The sequence below is a fragment of the Dama dama genome, chromosome 12, assembly GCF_033118175.1.
Source record: "Dama dama isolate Ldn47 chromosome 12, ASM3311817v1, whole genome shotgun sequence".
In the NCBI taxonomy this organism is placed as follows: domain Eukaryota; kingdom Metazoa; phylum Chordata; class Mammalia; order Artiodactyla; family Cervidae; genus Dama; species Dama dama.
In genome coordinates this window covers 29,202,088-29,221,047 of record NC_083692.1, presented here as the reverse complement: position 1 = coordinate 29,221,047, position 18,960 = coordinate 29,202,088, and the positions used below count along the sequence as shown (strand labels likewise).

The following is an 18,960-nucleotide window of genomic DNA, read 5'->3' as shown; positions in this document are numbered from 1 at the left end:
TTTTAGTCCCCAAATGCTGTTTGACATAGACTGTAGGAATCTGGTGGTGGCCTGAGGTTGTAACTTTAACAGGTGTAAGTATTTCTTTCCTCTGTTTCAGCTGAGAAGTTTTGAGACTGAAATATTCACAGCCATTAAGAGACATCCAGTTTAATTTCTCATCATGCATGTTCTGTAGTTCACATTAAGACCAGAGTATTGAAGGAATGGAGCAAGTGGACTTGTAGACATCAGATAGCTGGCCATGCTGTTGGCCATGGCATCTCAGGATGCTCAGAACTTCTTCCAGCCTCTCTCTTCCTGGATATCTAGGGTTTATGAAGCTCTCCAGCAAGCAGGAGACACATTATCTGCTTTGCTGGTTAACTTCAGCAAACAAGACTCTAAATTGAGTAATATGCTAGACCAGGACTTAAATGATACTCAGATTCTGGAAACTTGCTCTGAAGGTGAAGAAAAAGGCACTGATCGATGCCAAGAGAACACAGATTCTTTGTTTCTTGAAGGGGATCCTTTCTCCTGTTGTAATAGTGATTTGCAGGACTCTGGCCAAAGTTCAAGCCCCAGACTTAGCCAATATGCAAAGAACTCTTGTTCCATAATGACCCTGTGGCCCAGTCAGACCCTTGATGACCAGAAGCCACCACATGTGCTTTCTTCTATTGTTGAGGAAGACATCACCTTGAAAAGCAAAGGGGTAGCCTTCAACATGGCTTTGACAGCCACCTCTCTGGTATTTTAGAAAATGTTAATGGAAAAAAGCAAGGTAAGCTAGCCAGTAATCATTTTCTCTGGGTTTGTCCAAAGGAAATTTGTACTCATTTTATTTTTATTTGTTTCAGTTATAATTTGAATTTTATTTTTCTCTTGTATCTTTTCACACACTGGCTTCTTAATGAGTGATATAATCCTTAGGAATATTTTCAACATATGAAACTTTGGGAGATCCATATTGGTGGGCTCCATATTCCAAAATAATAGTTCTGAGCAAGTGAAATGGTGAAAATGAGTCTGTGGGTTCTGTTTGAGAAGCCCCTTGTGCATATGTCATGCTGTTTAAAATATCTTTAAAAATGTTCTCTCTCTCTTTTTTTTTAAAACTAGGTTAGGAATCTCTAGATGTTACTATATTATTCAGTGTGAAATCCTGTGCAAAAAGCCATACTCGTTGCAGAATTTTTAGTTGATAACACTCCAAGAACACTTTTCACAGTGTTGTACTGAGACGTGATGTGAGATGACAGTATAGGAAATCTTTGGAATAAGAATAGCTCGCTTTTCTTCTAGCCTTGAATGGAAAGGACACATTTAAAACAAACTGCCTATAGAGCATCATCCTGTCAGAACTGAGCATATAATAGGCCTTCAATAAATGCATAATGAATATGATGAAAATGTAATTAACTCTATAAAAGTAGCTGTAGTATGTTCTGGCATAAATTTCTCACACTTCTGTTATATTAAGCCTGAAGTAAGGACATTCAATTTTATTGACAGACAGAGAGGTACATGATAGACAGAGAAAGGTATTGGGTGTGTTTATAGGATGTGGGTTTGTACACAAGCTCATTCAGATGGTTGGATCTCTTATGTTATATAAAGGTGAAATCATTAATTTTCTTCTTGTTGGCAGGAATAGATTTTTATGGAATACATTCTTAGTTTCTTCATCCATTTTCAGTGATTCCTTGTAGCTTTATTTTTTAGAGAAATGTTTTATCCAGATACATGAAGTCTTGGTAAATGAAGAAATATAATTTCATATTCTTTTTATAATGCTTTTTTGATCCTCTTACTAAATTAAAGTAATATTATATGCTAAAATAAATTGGTGAAAACAATTTAGACTAATATGCTTTCTGAATCTGATAAACTATAAATAGATGCAATTTCAAGTCTTTTAAAATTATCTATAGAGATAATCCTAGAAATGTCTGGCCTACTAATAGGATTTCTTAGACTTGACTTGAAATTTCTATTCCTATTTTAGAAAATTTTTGCTTAAGTTGAACTATATTTAAAATAATTAACATGAACTTGGCTCAATAAGTGTTTAACACTGGCTTCTGTTAATTTTTGTAATAATCTAATGGCAGTTAAACAATTGTGGTTAATTTGTTCATTCAGGAAATGTTTGTAGCCTTATGGAAGCCTGGAGCCAGGTAACAGATTCATTTCCGTATCCTCAATATAAGGGTGGGATATTTCAAAAGAACAGCATGTATATTATCTATGGTGAAACAGATCACCAGCCCAGGTGGGATGCATGAGACAAGTGCTCGGGCCTGGTGCACTGGGAAGACCCAGAGGAATTGGGTGGAGAGGGAGGTGGGAGGGGGGATCGGGATGGGGAATACGTGTAAATCCATGGCTGATTCATGTCAATGTATGACAAAACCACTGAAATGTTGTGACGTAATTAGCCTCCAACTAATAAAAAAAAAAAAACAAAAAAAAACCAAACACAATGTTGAATGTATAATAGGACATCAAATAATAATTACCAATGGAACAACAAGGAAAGCTAACAACTTTAAATACTATTATTAATCTCACTTTTACAGTTGAGAAAATTGTTGCTTAGAATTCAAGAATATACCCAAAATTGACATTTAGGAAGAGGCAGAGCTTAGGTGGCTTCCCTGGTGGCTCAGAAAGGGAAGAATCTTCTTGTAATGCAGGAGACCTGGGTTCGATACCTGGGTCAGAGAAGGAAACGGCAACCCACTCCAGTATTCTTGCCTGGAGAATTCATAGACAGAGGAGCCTGATGGACTATAGTCCATAGGGTTGCAAAGAGCCGGGCACTACTGAGCAATTAACACACACACAGAGCTTAGGTAGTCTAAAGCTAGAGTTTATACATGTAACTTTCCTTGCCCCTAATCTTTTAAAAGTTACAATTTACATATAGTAAAATTTCTTCTTAGTGTACAGTTCTGTGACTTTTGACAGACATATGGTATCATCACCACCACTCAGGTATAAGACAGTTCCATCACCTCAAAAAATTCCCCCATTTGGAGTCAATCCTTTTCCCTACTTCCAGTTCCTGGAAATTGCAGATATATCTTCTCTTTCTATTGTTTACCTTTTCCAGGATGTCATATAAATGGAATCATGCAGTTTGTAGCCTTTTGAGTCTGATTCTTCCCATAATGTACTTACTGTAGTGCACTGGAGATCTATTCATGTTGTCCTGTGTTCCCCAATTTGCTTTTTTGTTGCTGAATAATATTCCATTGCGTGATGGCCCCCGTTTGTTGATCCATTCATCTCTTGAGGGATATTTGTATTGTTTCCAGCTTTTAGCAATAGGAATAAAGGTGCTCTAAATATTTGTAGAACAGGTTTTTTGTTTTCAACTAGGCAAATGCCTATGAGTGATATTTTTGGTTCATATGGAAAGTATATGTTTAACTTTATAAAAAAAATTCTGTTGTTTTCCAGGGTATAATTTTGCATTCTCAAAAGTTCTGTATGAGATTTCTAGTCACTCATATCCTTACAGTTGTGATATTATTATTATTAGCCATTCTCATCGATGTGTAGTGATAACTCATGTTGGGAGATAATTTTCCATTGGTGTCTTGCATGTGCTATGAGCAGGGCAGAGCCACAAACAGCCTTTGTTTTGGATTTCAAGGGTGTTTGTATGACAGCCTTGGAAATTAGTGTCTCCCTCCAGAGCACAGAGGATATTTGTTTGCTATCCAGTCTAGTAAAGTAATGTTTCTCTTCAGGGCAAATCTTAGGCAAATTTGCTTGCAAATGATAGAGGTTTTCCAAACTTGGTGTTCCCTGACTGTGACATAAACCCAACATTGCATGGAATCTCTCTGGGCCTGCCTCTGGTGTTGCCCCTTTGATATATGGAGATATTGTGAGTAATAAATTGTACTTTGTCTCTGACCCAGAAGTCTTGCATCTTTGCCAAAGTCTATAATACAGTAGCAGATAAACTTGTTATTGTGCAAATAGGGTAAAATCATAGATCTTTCATAGGTTTTAACATCCCATTTGGCTTTCATTTGTATTTCCCTGATAAGTAATGACACTGAGCATATTTTCATGTAGTTGTATTCTGTAACACATCTTTGTAGGGTCGTAAAATTTTTTGCCTACTTTCATTGAATTGTTTGTTTTCTTATTCTTGAGATTTGAAAGTTATGTTGATATTCTGAATATGAGTTACCTTTTAGGTATGTACTTTAAAAATATTTTCTCCTAGTTTGGTGGCTTGAGTTTTTACTCTCTTCACAATATCCCTCAAAGAACAGATTCTTAATTAAATGAAATCCACCTTATCAAGTATTGCTTTTATGAATTGTGCTTTTGGTGTCATATCTAAATCTTTCTACTGTGTTTTATTCTAGAAATTTTAAAGTTATGAATTTTGCTTTCTTGTTGTTGTTCAGTTGCTCAGTCACGTCCAACTCGTGACCTCATAAACTGCAGCACACCAGGCTTCCTTGTCCTTCACTATCTCCCCGAGTTTGCTCAAACTTTGCATTTAGAGCTATGCCCTATTTTGAGTTAATTTTTTACATGATGTAAGGTATGAATGAAGCCCTCTCCCCATATGGGTATCTGATAATTCCTACACCATTTGTTAAAATGACTATTCTTTCTCCATTGCTTGTTTTGATAACATTTTCAGAAATCTATTATCTATATATGTGTGGGTCTATTTCTGGACTCCATTTTCCCTCTTAATCTGTATTTGTATTCTTTCTCTCATAACACACTGTCTTGATTACTATAGCATTATGGTCTTGAAATCAGGTGAGTATTTGACTTGTATTTTTAAAAATTGCTTTGACTAATCTGGTTTGTTTCCATATAGTTTTAAATTAGGCTTATTGATTATTACAAAAAACTTTGTTGAGATTTTCATTAGAATTGTGTTGAATCCATAGATCAGTTTGGAGAGAATAATATGCTAATAATACTGTATTTTAAAATCTACTAACATGGTATACCACGTCATTTATTTAGTTCTTAATTTTTTCCATCTGTTTTGTAGTTTCCAGGATACAGGTTTTATATATATTTTGTTAGATTTATCCATAAGTATTTCCCTTTTCTTAGATATAATTGGAAATAATATATCTATAACTTTCATTTTCCAATTGTTACATGCTAATATATAAAAATGTCACTGATTTTTGCATATAATCTTGAATTTTGCAACCTCCTTGAACTCAATGATGAGTTCTAATAGCTTTTTTAAATAGCTATTTTGGACTTTTCCTTGTAGATAATATCAGAGAAATGACAGTTTCATTTATTCCTTTTCAATATCCATGTCTATTATTTCTTTATCTTGACTAATTAATGGTGGAAGTGGGTATCTTTGTCTCGATCTTGGGCTTGGTGGATAAGTTTTGTCTTTCACTGTTATTTAGTGTTAGTTAGGTGTAACTTTCTGTAGATGCTCTTTATTATGATGAAGAAATTTGTTTCTATTCCAATTTGTTAAGAATTTTTAATCAAAATGGATATTTAATTCTGTCAAATGCAGTTTTGCATCTATTGAATTGATGATATGAGTGTTTAATTTTTGAATATTGAACCCATCTTGCATACCTGGATAAAATCGTCTCTGTCATGATATACTATTCTTTTCATGTACTGCTGGATTTTATTTGCTAATATTTTGTTGAGGAGTTTTTTTTCATCAATTTACATAAGGGATATTAATATATAGTTTTCTCACAATATCTTTGGTTTTGGTATCTGGGTAATTCTGGCCTCATAAAATGAGCTGTGAAATGTTTCTCCTTTTTCATAGTCTGGTCAAATTTGTGTTAAATCAGTATTTTTTTCTTAAATGTTTGCTAGAATTTCAATAGAGATCAGCTGAATTTGGGATTTTTGTTGTTAGACGATTTTGAAATACAAATTCCATTTCTTTAGAATATATAGAATTATTCAAAATATCTATCTTTTCTTGAGTGACTTTTGGCAATTTGGCTTCTCAAGAATTTTTTTTTTCATTTCATTTAGGTTAAATTTATGGGCATAGTTTTTTCTTTTTATCTTTTTAGTGTTTGTAGTATTTATGATAGTTCTCCATTGTTTCCTGATATTGGTAATTTTTATTTTCATTTTTTTGGCAATGGTCTGTCTGAGTAGAGGACTATCTATATGTCTGTATATTTTTCAAAGAACAAGTTTTGAGTTTCATTAATTTTTCCCTACTGTTTTTTTGTTCTTAGTTGTATTGATTTGTTTCTATTGTTTATTATTTTCTTCCTTCTGGTTGCTTTGAGTATTATTTGTCTTTTTTTCTAATATAATCATTTAATTAATGTATTTTTCTAGGCACTACTTTGTCTACATCTAAAAATATTATATATATTTATTTTCATTGTATTAAAATATTTCTTAATTTACCTTTGATTTCTGTCTTGATGCATTGTTTACTTAAAAGTGTATTGTTTAGTTTACAAATGTTGGGAATATTCTAGATAACTTTCTGTTACCAGTCTCTGGTTTAATTCAGTTGTGACCTGAGCATTTTTAGTTTTAAAATATTAAAGTTTCTGTTTTGTCATCTTGACCTGTTCTAACTTGTTGAATGTTTCATGTGTACTTGAAAAGACTATGTATTCTGTTGTTGTGGGGTACAGTGTTCTATAAATTACTTCAAATTGTTTGACGTTATTTCAGATTTTCTATATACTTATTTTTATACTGATTTTGTCTACTTATTTTCTTCTGTTGGTTACTGAGACAGTAGTATTAAAGCCTTCAACTCTACTTGTGGAATTGGCTATTTTTCTCTTTTCTGTTCTTCAATTTTTGCTTCATGTAGTTTGAAGCTCTATTGTTAAATACATACACACTTTAGAAATATATGTCTCCTTGGAGAATTGACCTATTGGTCATTATATAATGCACCTTTTTGTATCCCTGGTGATATTTCTTGACCTAAAGTCTACTTTGATATTAATGTGGCTACTCCAGCTTTCTTTTGATTAGTGTTGGCATGACATGTTTTTTTTTTTATTCTTTAACTTTAAACCTATCCTTATCTTTATAGTGGGATTCTTGTATGTGGCATATAATTGGGTCCTGCTTTTTTTTATCCAATTTGACAATCTTTTACTTTTATTTGGTGTGTTTAGACTATTTGCATTTATTGTAATTATCGATAATGAACTAAGATCTGTCATTTTGTTAGATTTTTTCCTATTTGTTTCATCTATTCTTTGTTCTTCTATCTTGTTTTTTTCTGCATTCTTTTGGATTTAATATTTTTGTCATTCCATTTTATATCCACTATGGGCTTATTATTTTTATCTCTTAAAAGAAAGTTTAATGATCATCATAAGATTTTACAACATATAGTTTTAGTTAATTGTAGCCTATCTTGAAATAATACTGTACTACTTCAGTTATAGTTAGGTGATATTACAACAGTAAGCTCCAAATTCTTTCTTCTCATCCTTCGCTTTTTGCTACTACATATTTTACTTTTACATATTCAGTAATATTCAATATGCTGATACAGTTTTGTTTTAGAAGGCTATCTCCTAGAATAATTAAAATAAGAATTCTATATTTACCTCATTTATGTTGTTTGAAGAACTCTTTAACTTTTCTTGTGCATATATGTAGCTAATAAATTATCTTAGTTGTTGTTTGTCTGAAAAATATTTAGTTTTGAAATATGTTTTAGATAGGTAAAGAATTCTGAGTTGACAGTTATTTTTCTTTCAGCATTTTAATGTTGCCATTTCACTGTCTTGTAGTTTGCATAGCTTTCATATGAGAAATATGCTATAATTCTTACTTTTGTTTCTCTGCATATAATGTGTCTTCCCCCCCCCGCCCCCCCCAACTGGGTGCCTTAGAGACTTTAGCTTTGGTTTTCAGAAGCATATATCTGGGCGTGTGTGTATGCATTTCTATTAATACTGTATATGTGTATGTTTTTCTGGCATTCATTTTTACTGGTGTTCTCTGTCCTTGTGTCTGTGGTTTAGTGAGTTTCATTAGTTTTGGAAAATTCTTGACCATCACCTTCTCAAACATTTTTTCTAATCCATTCTGTCTTGTTCTTCTTGATATTCCAGTCATACAATTATTAGCCTGGTTGATATCATCCCATAGCTTTTGAATGTTCTTTTTCTTTCCTTCATTCTTTTTTTCCTTTGTATTTCAGTGTGGGTAGTAGTATTTAATGACATAATCTTCAATTTGACTACTATTTTCTTTGGCTGTATGAAGTCTGGTGATGAGCCAATCAAAAATATGTTTTAATCTCTGTTGCCTTGTTTTTCATTTCTAACATTTTGATTTGATTAAAAATTATTTCAGTCTCTCTGATGAAATTCCTCAACAATTCATGCATATTTCTCCCTTTTTCAACTATTAATATGTTTTTAGCATGTTAGTCATAGTACTTTTAAGTTCTTTGTGATATCTCTAACCCTTGAGTTGTATCTGAGTTTCATTTTCTTGATTGCTTTGTGTCTTGACAGTGTATTTTTCCCTTCTGCTTTATTGCTTGTCTTGTATTTTTGACTGAGACTTGAACATCATATGTAGGGGAAGTAAATGGTGTTTCTGCCTAGAAGTAGATTAGCCTTTTCTAATGCTGGACCTTTAGTGTGAAGGTGTTGAGAGAATTTAGTCAGAATTTGAGCTGGGCTTGGATTTTGTTGTTTTTATTGTTAATCTTGTAGTATAGCTTTCAAAATGCAGTGAAAGTGAAAGTCACTCAGTCGTGTCCAACTCTTAGTGACGCCATGGACTATACAGTCCATGAAATTCTCTAGGCCAGAATACTGGAATGGGTAGCCTTTTCCTTCTCCAGGGGATCTTACCAACCCAGGGATCAAACTCAGGTCTTCTGCATTGCAGGCAGATTCTTTACCAGCTGAGCGACAAGGGAAGCATAACGTTCAAAACCCTTTATTATTATAATTGTATTTAGGGCACAGACATGTTTGCTACAGAGTTGGTCATTATCTGCTCCATCTTTAGCCTCCAGTCTCTTCTTATTGCCTGCACCTCAGAGAGGGTTTCTCTTTGCAGGATGTTGGCCCTTTCCCGGAAGGAGCCTGATATTATTCAATACTTGGTGCTTGCTTGTGTGGTGTGGTTATGTTGGAAGTTTCTGTTTCCTACTGTTCTGCAGCAGCCTCTGTCTTAGGCAGGTGATATGTTCCTGTGTCTTGGGTTAGGGCCTTCTCAGTTATCCTGCCCCTCCCTCAGAGTTAGGGAATTTTCACATGTCTGACCCCAGGACTTCTTTCTACCTCTACCCCAGAGGTGGTAGTTTTTATTCTGTTCTGTTCATCACCTTCATGTGTCTCTGCCTATGGTCTGAGGGTGATGGGATTTGCTGCCCTTTCCCAAGTGGCTTGTGGCTTTTATTCTATAGTCAAAAGATGAGAGAGGAAGCCTGGTGAGACTTCTGATTTTTCCTATAGCAGCTGCTCTTCCCCCTCCTCCAGGACCATACCATGAGAGAAGCCTTCTCCACCCCTGCCCAGCTTGCCCGGCTCTGCTCATTCTTGTGAGGACCAGGTGACTTCTGCGGAGCCCAGCCTCTCACTGGGTTTCAATTTCCCTGGGGTTTGTGGCTCCCGTGGGTTCTCTACTCTTGTGCCAGTACACACTTGATCTTTAGAAATTCTTTGAAAATACTATCTTAGTTTTGCTTGCCAGGAAGTATGTATCCAGCATTTACCCCTGGCAAGCAAATGCTTGTGTTCTTTCTCCCATTGAAAGAAGTTTTCTTTTTGTAACTCTTGGATTAGTTGGTTACCTTATGACCTCAGCTCTCTAATGAGTTTTAAAATGTGTACTTTTACATATTATGTAGATTTCATTTTTATTTAAAGAGTGATAACATTATTTCCAATTGTTTTACATCCTAAGTGGAAGCTAGAACACTTAACACCCTACTCTAAAATTAAGCTGGACATTCTCGTTAATTCGGGTAACATGTTTGGGCTGGGAGATACATGTACAAATAAAATATTGGTCTTCCTTTAAGGAGTTTTCAAATGTCTTAAGAGATAGTTACATGTAAGAGGTCCCATTTTAAAAAATTGTGGAAAATTAGAACAATTAACAACGTGGTAACTTTTGAGATGGTTTTGCCAGTAGTGATCAGAGGAAGTTCCACAGAGCCGATGATATAGGACTACAAACTCTAGGAATGAGTTATAATTTAACAAATGAGTGGAGAGAGAAAAGCATTCTATTTGAAGGAATGACATAAACACAGATGCGTGGACAAGCGTGACATTTTCAGGGATGGATCATAAGACTAGAAGCATAGGCTGCAATTGGGAAAACCTTTTTTTGTGTGTGTTAAGGATTTAACTTTTATCTTGTAAGTAGCTGGGACTCTCAAAGAGCTCTTAATTAAGTGTGATAACAACAGAACTCCATTTTAGAAGGATAACTGTGGCATCATTTGCAGACCACGTTGGAGGAAAGGATATATGTTAGAGAGCTATCATGTTGTTGTTCAGTCATTCAGTCATGTCCAACTCTTTGTGACCCCATGGACTGCAGTATGCCAGGGTTTGCTGCCCTTCACCATCTCCCAGAGCTTGCTCAAACTCATGTCCATTGAGTCAGTGATGCCATTCAACCATCTTGTCCTCTGTTGTCCCCTTAACCTCCTGCCTTCAATCTTTCTCAGCATCAGGGTCTTTTCTAATGAGTCAGCTCTTCACATCAGGTGGCCAAAATATTGAAGTTTCAGCTTCAGCATCAGTCCCTCCAATGAATATTCAGGACTGATTTCCTTTAGGATGGACTGGTTTGATCTCTTTGCATTCCAAGGGATTCTCAAGAGTCTTCTCCAACACCACAGTTCAAAGCATCAGTTGTTTGGCGATCAGCCTTCTCTATGGTCCAACTCTCACATCCATACATGACCACTGGAAAAACCATAGCTTTGATTAGACAGACTTTTGTTGGCAAAGTAATGTCTCTGCTTTTTAATATGCTGTCTAGGTTTATCATAGCTTTTCTTCCAAGGGGCAAATAATTTTAATTTAATGGCTATAATCACTATCTGCAGTGATTTTGGAGACCAAGAAAAAAAGCCTGTCCTTGTTTCCATTGTTTCCCCATCTATTTGCCATGAAGTGATGGGACCAGATACCATGATCTTAGTTAGTTGAATGTTGAATTTTAAGCCAGCTCTTTCACTCTCCTGTTTCACCTTCATCAAGAGGCTCTTTAGTCCCTCTTAGGTTTCTGCTATAAGGATGGTGTCATCTGCATATCTGCGATTATTGATATTTCTCCTGGAATCTTGATTTCAGCTTGTGCTTCATCCAGCCTGGCATTTTGCATGATGTACTCTGCATTTAAGTTAAATAAGCAAAGTGACAATATAGAGTCTTGATGTACTCCTTTTCCACTTTTGAACCAGTCTGTTGTTCCATGTATGGTTCTAACTGTTGCTTCTTGACCTGCATACAGGTTTTGCAGGAGACAGGTAATGTGGTCTGGTATTCCCATCTCTTTAAAAATTTTTACAGTTTGTTGTGATCCACGCAGTCAAAGGCTTTAAGTAGTCAATGAAGCAGAAGTAGATGTTTTTATGGAATTCTTTTGTTTTTCTATGATCCAACAAATGTTGGCAATTTGATCTCTGGTTCCTCTGTCATTTCTAAATCCAGCTTGAACATCTGGAAGTTCTCGGTTCATGTACTATTGAAGTCTCACTTGGAAAATTTTGAGCATTACTTTGCTAGCATGTGAAATGAGTGCAATTGTGCAGTAGTTTGAACATTCTTTGGCATTGCCTTTCTTTGGGATTGAAATGATAACAGACCTTTTTCAGTTCTGTGGCTACTGCTGAGTTTTCCAAATTTGCTGGCATGTTGCATGCAGCACTTCAACAGCACCATCTTTTAGGATTTGAAATAGCTCAACTGGAATTCCATCACCTCTACTAGCTTTGTTCCTGGTGATGTTTCCTAAGGCCCATTTGACTTTGCACTTCAGGATATCTGGCTCTAGGTGAGTGATCACACCATCGTGGTTATTTGGGTCATTAAGATCTTTTTTGTATGGCTCTTCTGTGTATTCTTGCCACCTCTTCTTAATATCTTCTGCTTCTGTTAGGTCCATACTGTTTCCGTCTTTATTGTGTCCATCTTTGCATGAAATGTTCCCTTAGTATCTCTAATTTTCTTGAAGACATCTCTAGTCTTTTCAGTTTTATTGTTTTCCTCAATTTCTTTGCATTATTCAGTTAGAAAGTCTTTCTTATCTCTCCTTGCTATTCTTTGGAATTACACTTTCAGATGAGTATATCTTTCCTTTTCTCCTTTGCCTTTTGCTTCTGTTCTTTTCTCAGCTATTTGTAAGGACTCCTCAGACAACCATTTTGCCTTTTTTCATTTCTTTTTATTGTGGGTGGTTTTGATCACCACCTCCTGTACAATATGAGGTGGTGAGAACCACAATATGAGGTTATGAGAACCTCCATCCATAGTTTTTCAGGCACTCTATCAGATCTAATCCCTTGAATCTATTTATCATTTCCACTGTATAATCATAAAAGATTTGATTTAGGTCATATCTGAATGGCCTAGTGGTTTTCTCTACTTTCTTCAATTAAATCTGAATTTGGCAATTCAGGAGTTTATGATCTGAGCCACAGTCAGCTCCCAGTATTGTTTTTGCTGACTGTTAGAGTTTCTCCATCTTCAGCTTCAAATAATATAATCAATCTGATTTTGGTATTGACCATCTGGTGATGTCCCTGTGTAGAGTCATCTCTTGTGTTGTTGGAAGAGGGTATTTGCTATGACCAATATGTTCTCTTAGCAAAACTCTGTTAGCCTTTGCCCTGCTTCATTTTGTACTCCAAGGTCAAACTTGCCTGTTACTCCAGGAATCTCATGATTTCCTACTTTTGCATTCCAGTCTGCTATATTGAAAAAGACATCTTTTATGGTGTTATATCTAGAAGGTCTTGAAGGTCTTCATAGTACCGGTCAACTTCAGCTACTTCAGCATTAGTGGTTGGGGTATAGACTTGGATTACTGTGATACTGAATGGTTTGCCTTGGAAACAAACAGAGATCATTCTGTCATTTTTGAGATTGCACCCAAGTACTGCATTTTGGACTCTTTGTTGATTATGAGGTCTAATCCGTTTCTTCTAAGGGATTCTTTCCCACAATAGTAGATATAATGGTCATCTGAATTAAATCCAGTTTTAATAGTAGCTGGTAAGAAGAAACAATGTGTAAGCCAATGTGAATGCATAAAAAGAAATGATTGTCCTTATTTTGACATTACTCCCCCTGAAAGGCCTCTCAACTAAAGAGAGTCATTGCCAAGCTTGTAGCAGGGTATTGGGGTACCACCTTGTTACTTCTAGGCAGAGGCAGATGTCCAGTTTTCCCTCTTGGCCTTCTTAACCCTTGAAGGGGTGCTCCACACTAATGCTGGGTTAGATGAGAGATTCATCTCTCCATGTGGTCTCTGCTGACATGGAGTTGAAGGTAGCCTTGATGGTGAGAATCCTGTCTCCACTAGACTTCCTCTGATACCACCCAAATGGAGAGGCGCAGGGGTGCCTCATTACTCCAGGTAGGGTACAGGCTCCCCATGAGCCCCCCACTGATACTGCGGGGGCACCCGATGCTTATTAATGGCCATCAAGGATGAAAGTTCCGGATTCCTCCTCAGCCTTCTCTGGCACCCCCTAGTGGGGATATTGGTGTGCGTGCGTGCTTAGTCGCTTCAGTCATGTCGGACTCTCCGAGACCCCATGGACCGTGGCCTGCCAGGCTCCCCTGTGCATGGGATTCTCCAAGCAAGAATACAGGAGCGGGTTGCCATTTCCTTCTCCAAATATGACCTGAGACAAGCCAAAACGACCCTCATTAAAGCTTAGGGAGGATGGAAGTCTAGGCTGCCTATTTGGCCTTTGCTGGCATGATTGAGCGTAGGGGACACAGTTTTCCTGTGCTATTTGACTAGAGTATAATATTTAATGTCTGAAACTTTTCTGTTTTGGTATTCTGTCCCTTTCCTGGCCCTTTGCACAGAGAGAGTAGGCGTCTCTTGAGTTTTGTGTCTTTGCTTATTGGTGTTTCTGGGTTGCCAGCGTCTTCAGCTTCAAGTCTGTGACATGTGAGGCAGAAGAACCCAGGAAACTCACCACCATGTTGTTCCTTGAGTCTCATGGTCCTTAGCTGGTTTGCCTTCTTCTTGGGACCTTTCAATCTTCTCATCTTTGTTTTATATACAATGCCTAGAGTTTTGAGTTGTACTTGGAGGGAAGAATAGGGAAAAGTATATCTATTCTATCTTCTTGGAAGTGAAAATCTTCAAATTAGCCCTTTATAACATTGTGACTTTAATTTCCACCCAAGTCTCTCCATTTCACAGTGAAAATAAGAGGAATAAAAAAATGATAAAGGGGAAAATGTTTGTGTAGATAGTATAGGGAGAAATATTCCACTATAAAGAGACATCTTATACGATGGCCTTCCTCAGTAAACCACATATCTATTGAATGCCTACCACATACAAAGCACTGGGGGAATGGACCCACCTACTCAAGCATAAGCTGTGGACCTCTCCTTCAGATTATTGAAATGTTTATACCATTTGTTTACTGTGTTACAGAAGATTCAAAAATGTTTTCAATGCCCTGACTCTGGTGGCAGTGGGAGTTGAGAATGCAGCAGAAAACTGGAGTGAGATAGTTCCATTATCCCAAATCACTCATTACTTTATAGATGGAGGAGCATTACTGAGTTATCTCTAGAGAACTTCCATCTTTCTCCCTTTCTCTGAGATGGAGTCCACTAATTTACTTCAGATGCCTTATAGCCAATGAACAAAAGCTCTTATTCCTCTCTTTCATCACATTATTTAAATGCCCTCAGGACTGTCTTAAACTGGGATAAGGGACTGGACTCTCAGCTTCATGAATGTTAAAAGCCTATTTTGGGGAGGGATTTTACCTGCCAGTTAATAGTCTTAAATTATTGTCATGTGCTCAATTTTTCCTTTATACCAGAGAATCACATCAGCTTCAGCATATGGGCTTCTTTGCAGTCTACTAGAGAGATGTATTTGGAGATACTGTAGGAGAAGGCAGCATTTTAATCAGTGATTTATATGCACTTTTAAAAAAGCCTTGTCAAGCCTGCTTTTCCCATTTAACCTTGAATTCTTTTCATAACGTTGTATCTTGATTTCATGCTTTTTAATGTGCCATATTTTTCTCCACAATAGATTTTAAGCTAAATTGGCCCAAAACAAGAGGGATGCTGAATGCTTTTTGTAACCATGGAAACATTTCTGGGCACTTACTGAGGACCTGGTTGCCAATAGTAATGCAACAGAGAAAATAGATACACTTCATTTAGCAGTTGCCTATGATTAAGAGACAGATAGAGTCCTTATAGTGCCATCTCAAGATAGGCTTTTTGGTTAAAAGACCCAAATCCCAAACAGCAACTTCTCAGTCTAGAAGCAGTTATGACACCTTTGATATGTGATGGGAAGGAGTTTTAATTGCATTTAAAAATCATCTTTGTTTACAGTTTTTCACCTCGTACTTTTTTTTTGAGACTGTTTTTTAACCACATGTATTTGTTTCCAAGAAATATGCTCACTGTTTCCTGAAATAGCTCGCTAATGGAATTAATGTGTTCCAAGTACATTGGCATATAGAACTTTAGAAATACTCTTTGGCTAGATGGAATGTGTTTAAAAAATAGAACAGTAGGCTTTGATATCATGGTGATAGAATTTGACTTTTCAATCAGATTATTCTACAAGGCTAATGTAACATGGAAGGGAAAACCCTACTGTGTTCTTAGTTATTCATTGATCTCGAGTTTTTATGGATTGAAGGTATTTTGTTCTGTTGATGTTCTGAGGATTACTTGTGGCAATTGAGACTAAATGGTTTCAGGCAGGAGAATGCAGTTGATTTGTAAATTATACAGCCTTCATTTCTTTCCTAGAGGATGCCTTTCTGAACACAGAATGCTACTTCCTGCTTTCCTTTAATTGCAGTATTGGAACTTTGCTTTTTTATTGCCCAAGTGATTTCTTGAAAGCAAACCCATCCCTAGTTAAATTTATCTTCATTTGTTAGTACAACATTATACTTTGTTTGATTGTATTTGCCACCATGTCACTGGTTATCCAGAACTGTCCATGAAAAAATTTGAGTATTCTGCAAAAGCTTCAGAATTTGTTTTCTAAAAGCTTTATGAAGTTAATTTTCTTGCTGTGTTGACTTGCATGTTTTACAAAAGCTGGGTATTAATGAACATGCCAGTACCTGACCTCTAGAACTTTGACATTTCAGAACCTCTAGTTTTCAGAACCTTGACAAAACCTCTAGTTTTCAGAGGTTGTTATTGTCAATGTTACTTGTTTTTCAACTTTGTGTCATTTTAAAAGGAAATTTCAGATGTATAACATAATTTTATATGGACAGAAGTTAGAACATATAACTTATATGAATGGTCAAATAGAGATTCAATTTTTGCCTTAATTTCTGAATATTATAATAGGCAGTAGGACATTTTTAAGGACAAGTTTAAAGTAAGAGAGCCCATTTTCTATTTTCCTCTTCTTACTACCATTAGGAACGGATTAGAGGAATTAAAGGCAAATTATGCTACAAATAAGCTTTAATTCCATTTTCACAATTCCCGGGGAACCAGAAAATTTTCCTTAATAATGAAATTACCTGATAATTAAAAGCTCAGGAGGCTTCCTTGCCCTGTGATACACACTATAATTGATGCAGGTGTATCTTTTTTGCAATTATCTAGCCCAACAGGGAAGAAGCTGGAATCAAGTAGTAACCACAATTTAATAAGAACGTTTTTCATTTATGTACCTTGATTCTTCTTGCTGAGGAAGATTCTTACCTGTGTTGTTCTCTGTGTTGTGTATTTATCTTTTAAAGTACCATGGAGAGTTTATCCTCTTCTCTTCTTCCCCTCTTATCTTTTCCTTTGTTTGGTAAGTCCTCTTTCTCCCTCCCTGGTACTCTTTTCCAGCGTCCACTTTTGTGGAGAGAGAGTTTCTGAAAAGGAACCTTGCAATGGAGTTGCTGAAATGTGGCTATAAGTTCCTCTTTTCTTCGAGCTCTTGTTAATTATGCTAAGGGGTGGTCTAGGCCATTGTTAATGGAGCTTTTAGTGCCCTTCACATTTCCTAGTTTTTAAATGTATGAAACACTTCAAAAACATAGAAAAATATAGCATCATACAGCAAACACCCACCATGTAACTTTGCCAAGTCTTAACATTTTGCTATATTTAATTCAGATTTACTTTAAAGAAGTCATCCAGGTTGGAGATCATTGGAGTCCCCTGAGGATGACTCTATGTTTCTCTTCTCTCCCTAGTAGGAGTAAAACAAATCTAAGTTTGGGCATTATGATTCCCTTTGTGATTTTATTCTTTTGCTGCAAGTATCTGTAAATTACACACAACAGAATTTGGCATATTTTAAAGTTTTATACAAATGATATAATATTGAACATATTTTATTCTGCAACTTATCTTTGCTTCCACTCAATGTTACACTTCTAAATTGTTCAGATACATGTTTATATGGTTTATGTTAACAGCTATATAGGAATCTACTGTATTAATTAACATTCCATTGATCTGTTCTTCTATTGATCTAATTTATCCATTCATGTGAACATCTAACTTACTTCCAAATTTTCACTACCATAACAGATAATTCTGCAATGTAAGTATATCTCTGAGCACATATACTAAAGCTTATTTATATGGAATATATGAAAGAGACAGTCCTATTTTGAGCCCCCTTTTTAAACATGGTAATTTCTTCTTTGATTGAGGTCCCTTGAATAGACCCCCTTATTCTAGCCCCACTATTGATGGGGTCCTGAATAGGAACACAATTCATGTGTTTCTGCACCACCCAGAGTTCATCTCTGGTACTCTGGATAGCATCACTGACTCAATGGACATGAATTTGAGCAAACTCCAGGGGATAGTGGAGGACAGGGGAGCAAACTCCAGCAGAACTGGTGTGCTGTAGTTCATGGGGTTCCAAAGAGTTGGACATTACTTATTAATTGAACAACAACAACTCTAGATTAAAATCAACACAGTTGATAAGAAAGAACTAGTGACAATACAGTCAGGAAAAAACCACTGTACCATTTCATTTGAAGTTTGGCTTTTCTTTTATGAAAAGTAAATTGGAGATATGCATTAGGATCTGTGCTGGTTTTTAAACTATTTTCTCTCAGTTCAAATCCATTCTTTCATATCCTGCTTTGAATGTTAAGGCTGGAATTCTGCAAACTACAGTTTGCCTTTGCTTGGGGGTATTCTCTGATCTTGTGACAAAGTAGATGGGAGTAGGGAGAAAGGGCTTACTTTTTCCAGTGTCTGGCTCACTGTTTCTGTTGTTGGCATCTTAGCACTGCCCTTCATAGTGCTGTCAGCAGCATGGCTTCTGGTCTCCAGCTTGCACTTACCAGGTCATCTTCCCTCCACAGATGTCTTAGCCACATATCCGTGGGGCCTCACCTCTGAGCTTCTAGTTTATAATAACCTTGACCTCTTCCCTTTGCTTCCCTGGCCAGAGGGTGGTAGCTGCCTCCTGCAGTTCCAGTTTCTGGCTATTTCTCTGTTCCTCCTTCTATTCATCCAATACCCACTACCCGTGGAACCAATTCTCTATACTAAATTCCCTCTGTTGAAATACCTATTGTGGGTTTTGTTTCCTGACTGGACCTTGACCAGTGTAGTCATTAAAGTCTTGTCCAAGCAGCTGTGTAGGTTTTGAAGTAGTCTATGTGCAACAGCTACAATCTGCAGGTGAACTAGGACTTTCTAGAGATGATAGGTAACTGACATGATGGACATCCAAGTCTTACCCATTCTGATATTCACCAGGTGAACAAATAAATGTAATATGTCAGGTGAGAGATGC

At 36.4% G+C, this 18,960-nt stretch overlaps 1 protein-coding gene across 1 annotated transcript in view; it reads left to right on the top strand.

Moving 5' to 3' along the window:
• The first annotated feature begins 244 nt into the window (after positions 1-244).
• Positions 245-18,960, top strand: part of SYT16 (synaptotagmin 16) — a 119,953-nt gene continuing 101,237 nt past the window's right edge. The window contains 2 exon segments of the mRNA XM_061158361.1: positions 245-671; positions 674-766. Coding sequence (XP_061014344.1) covers positions 245-671; positions 674-766 — 520 coding nt within the window.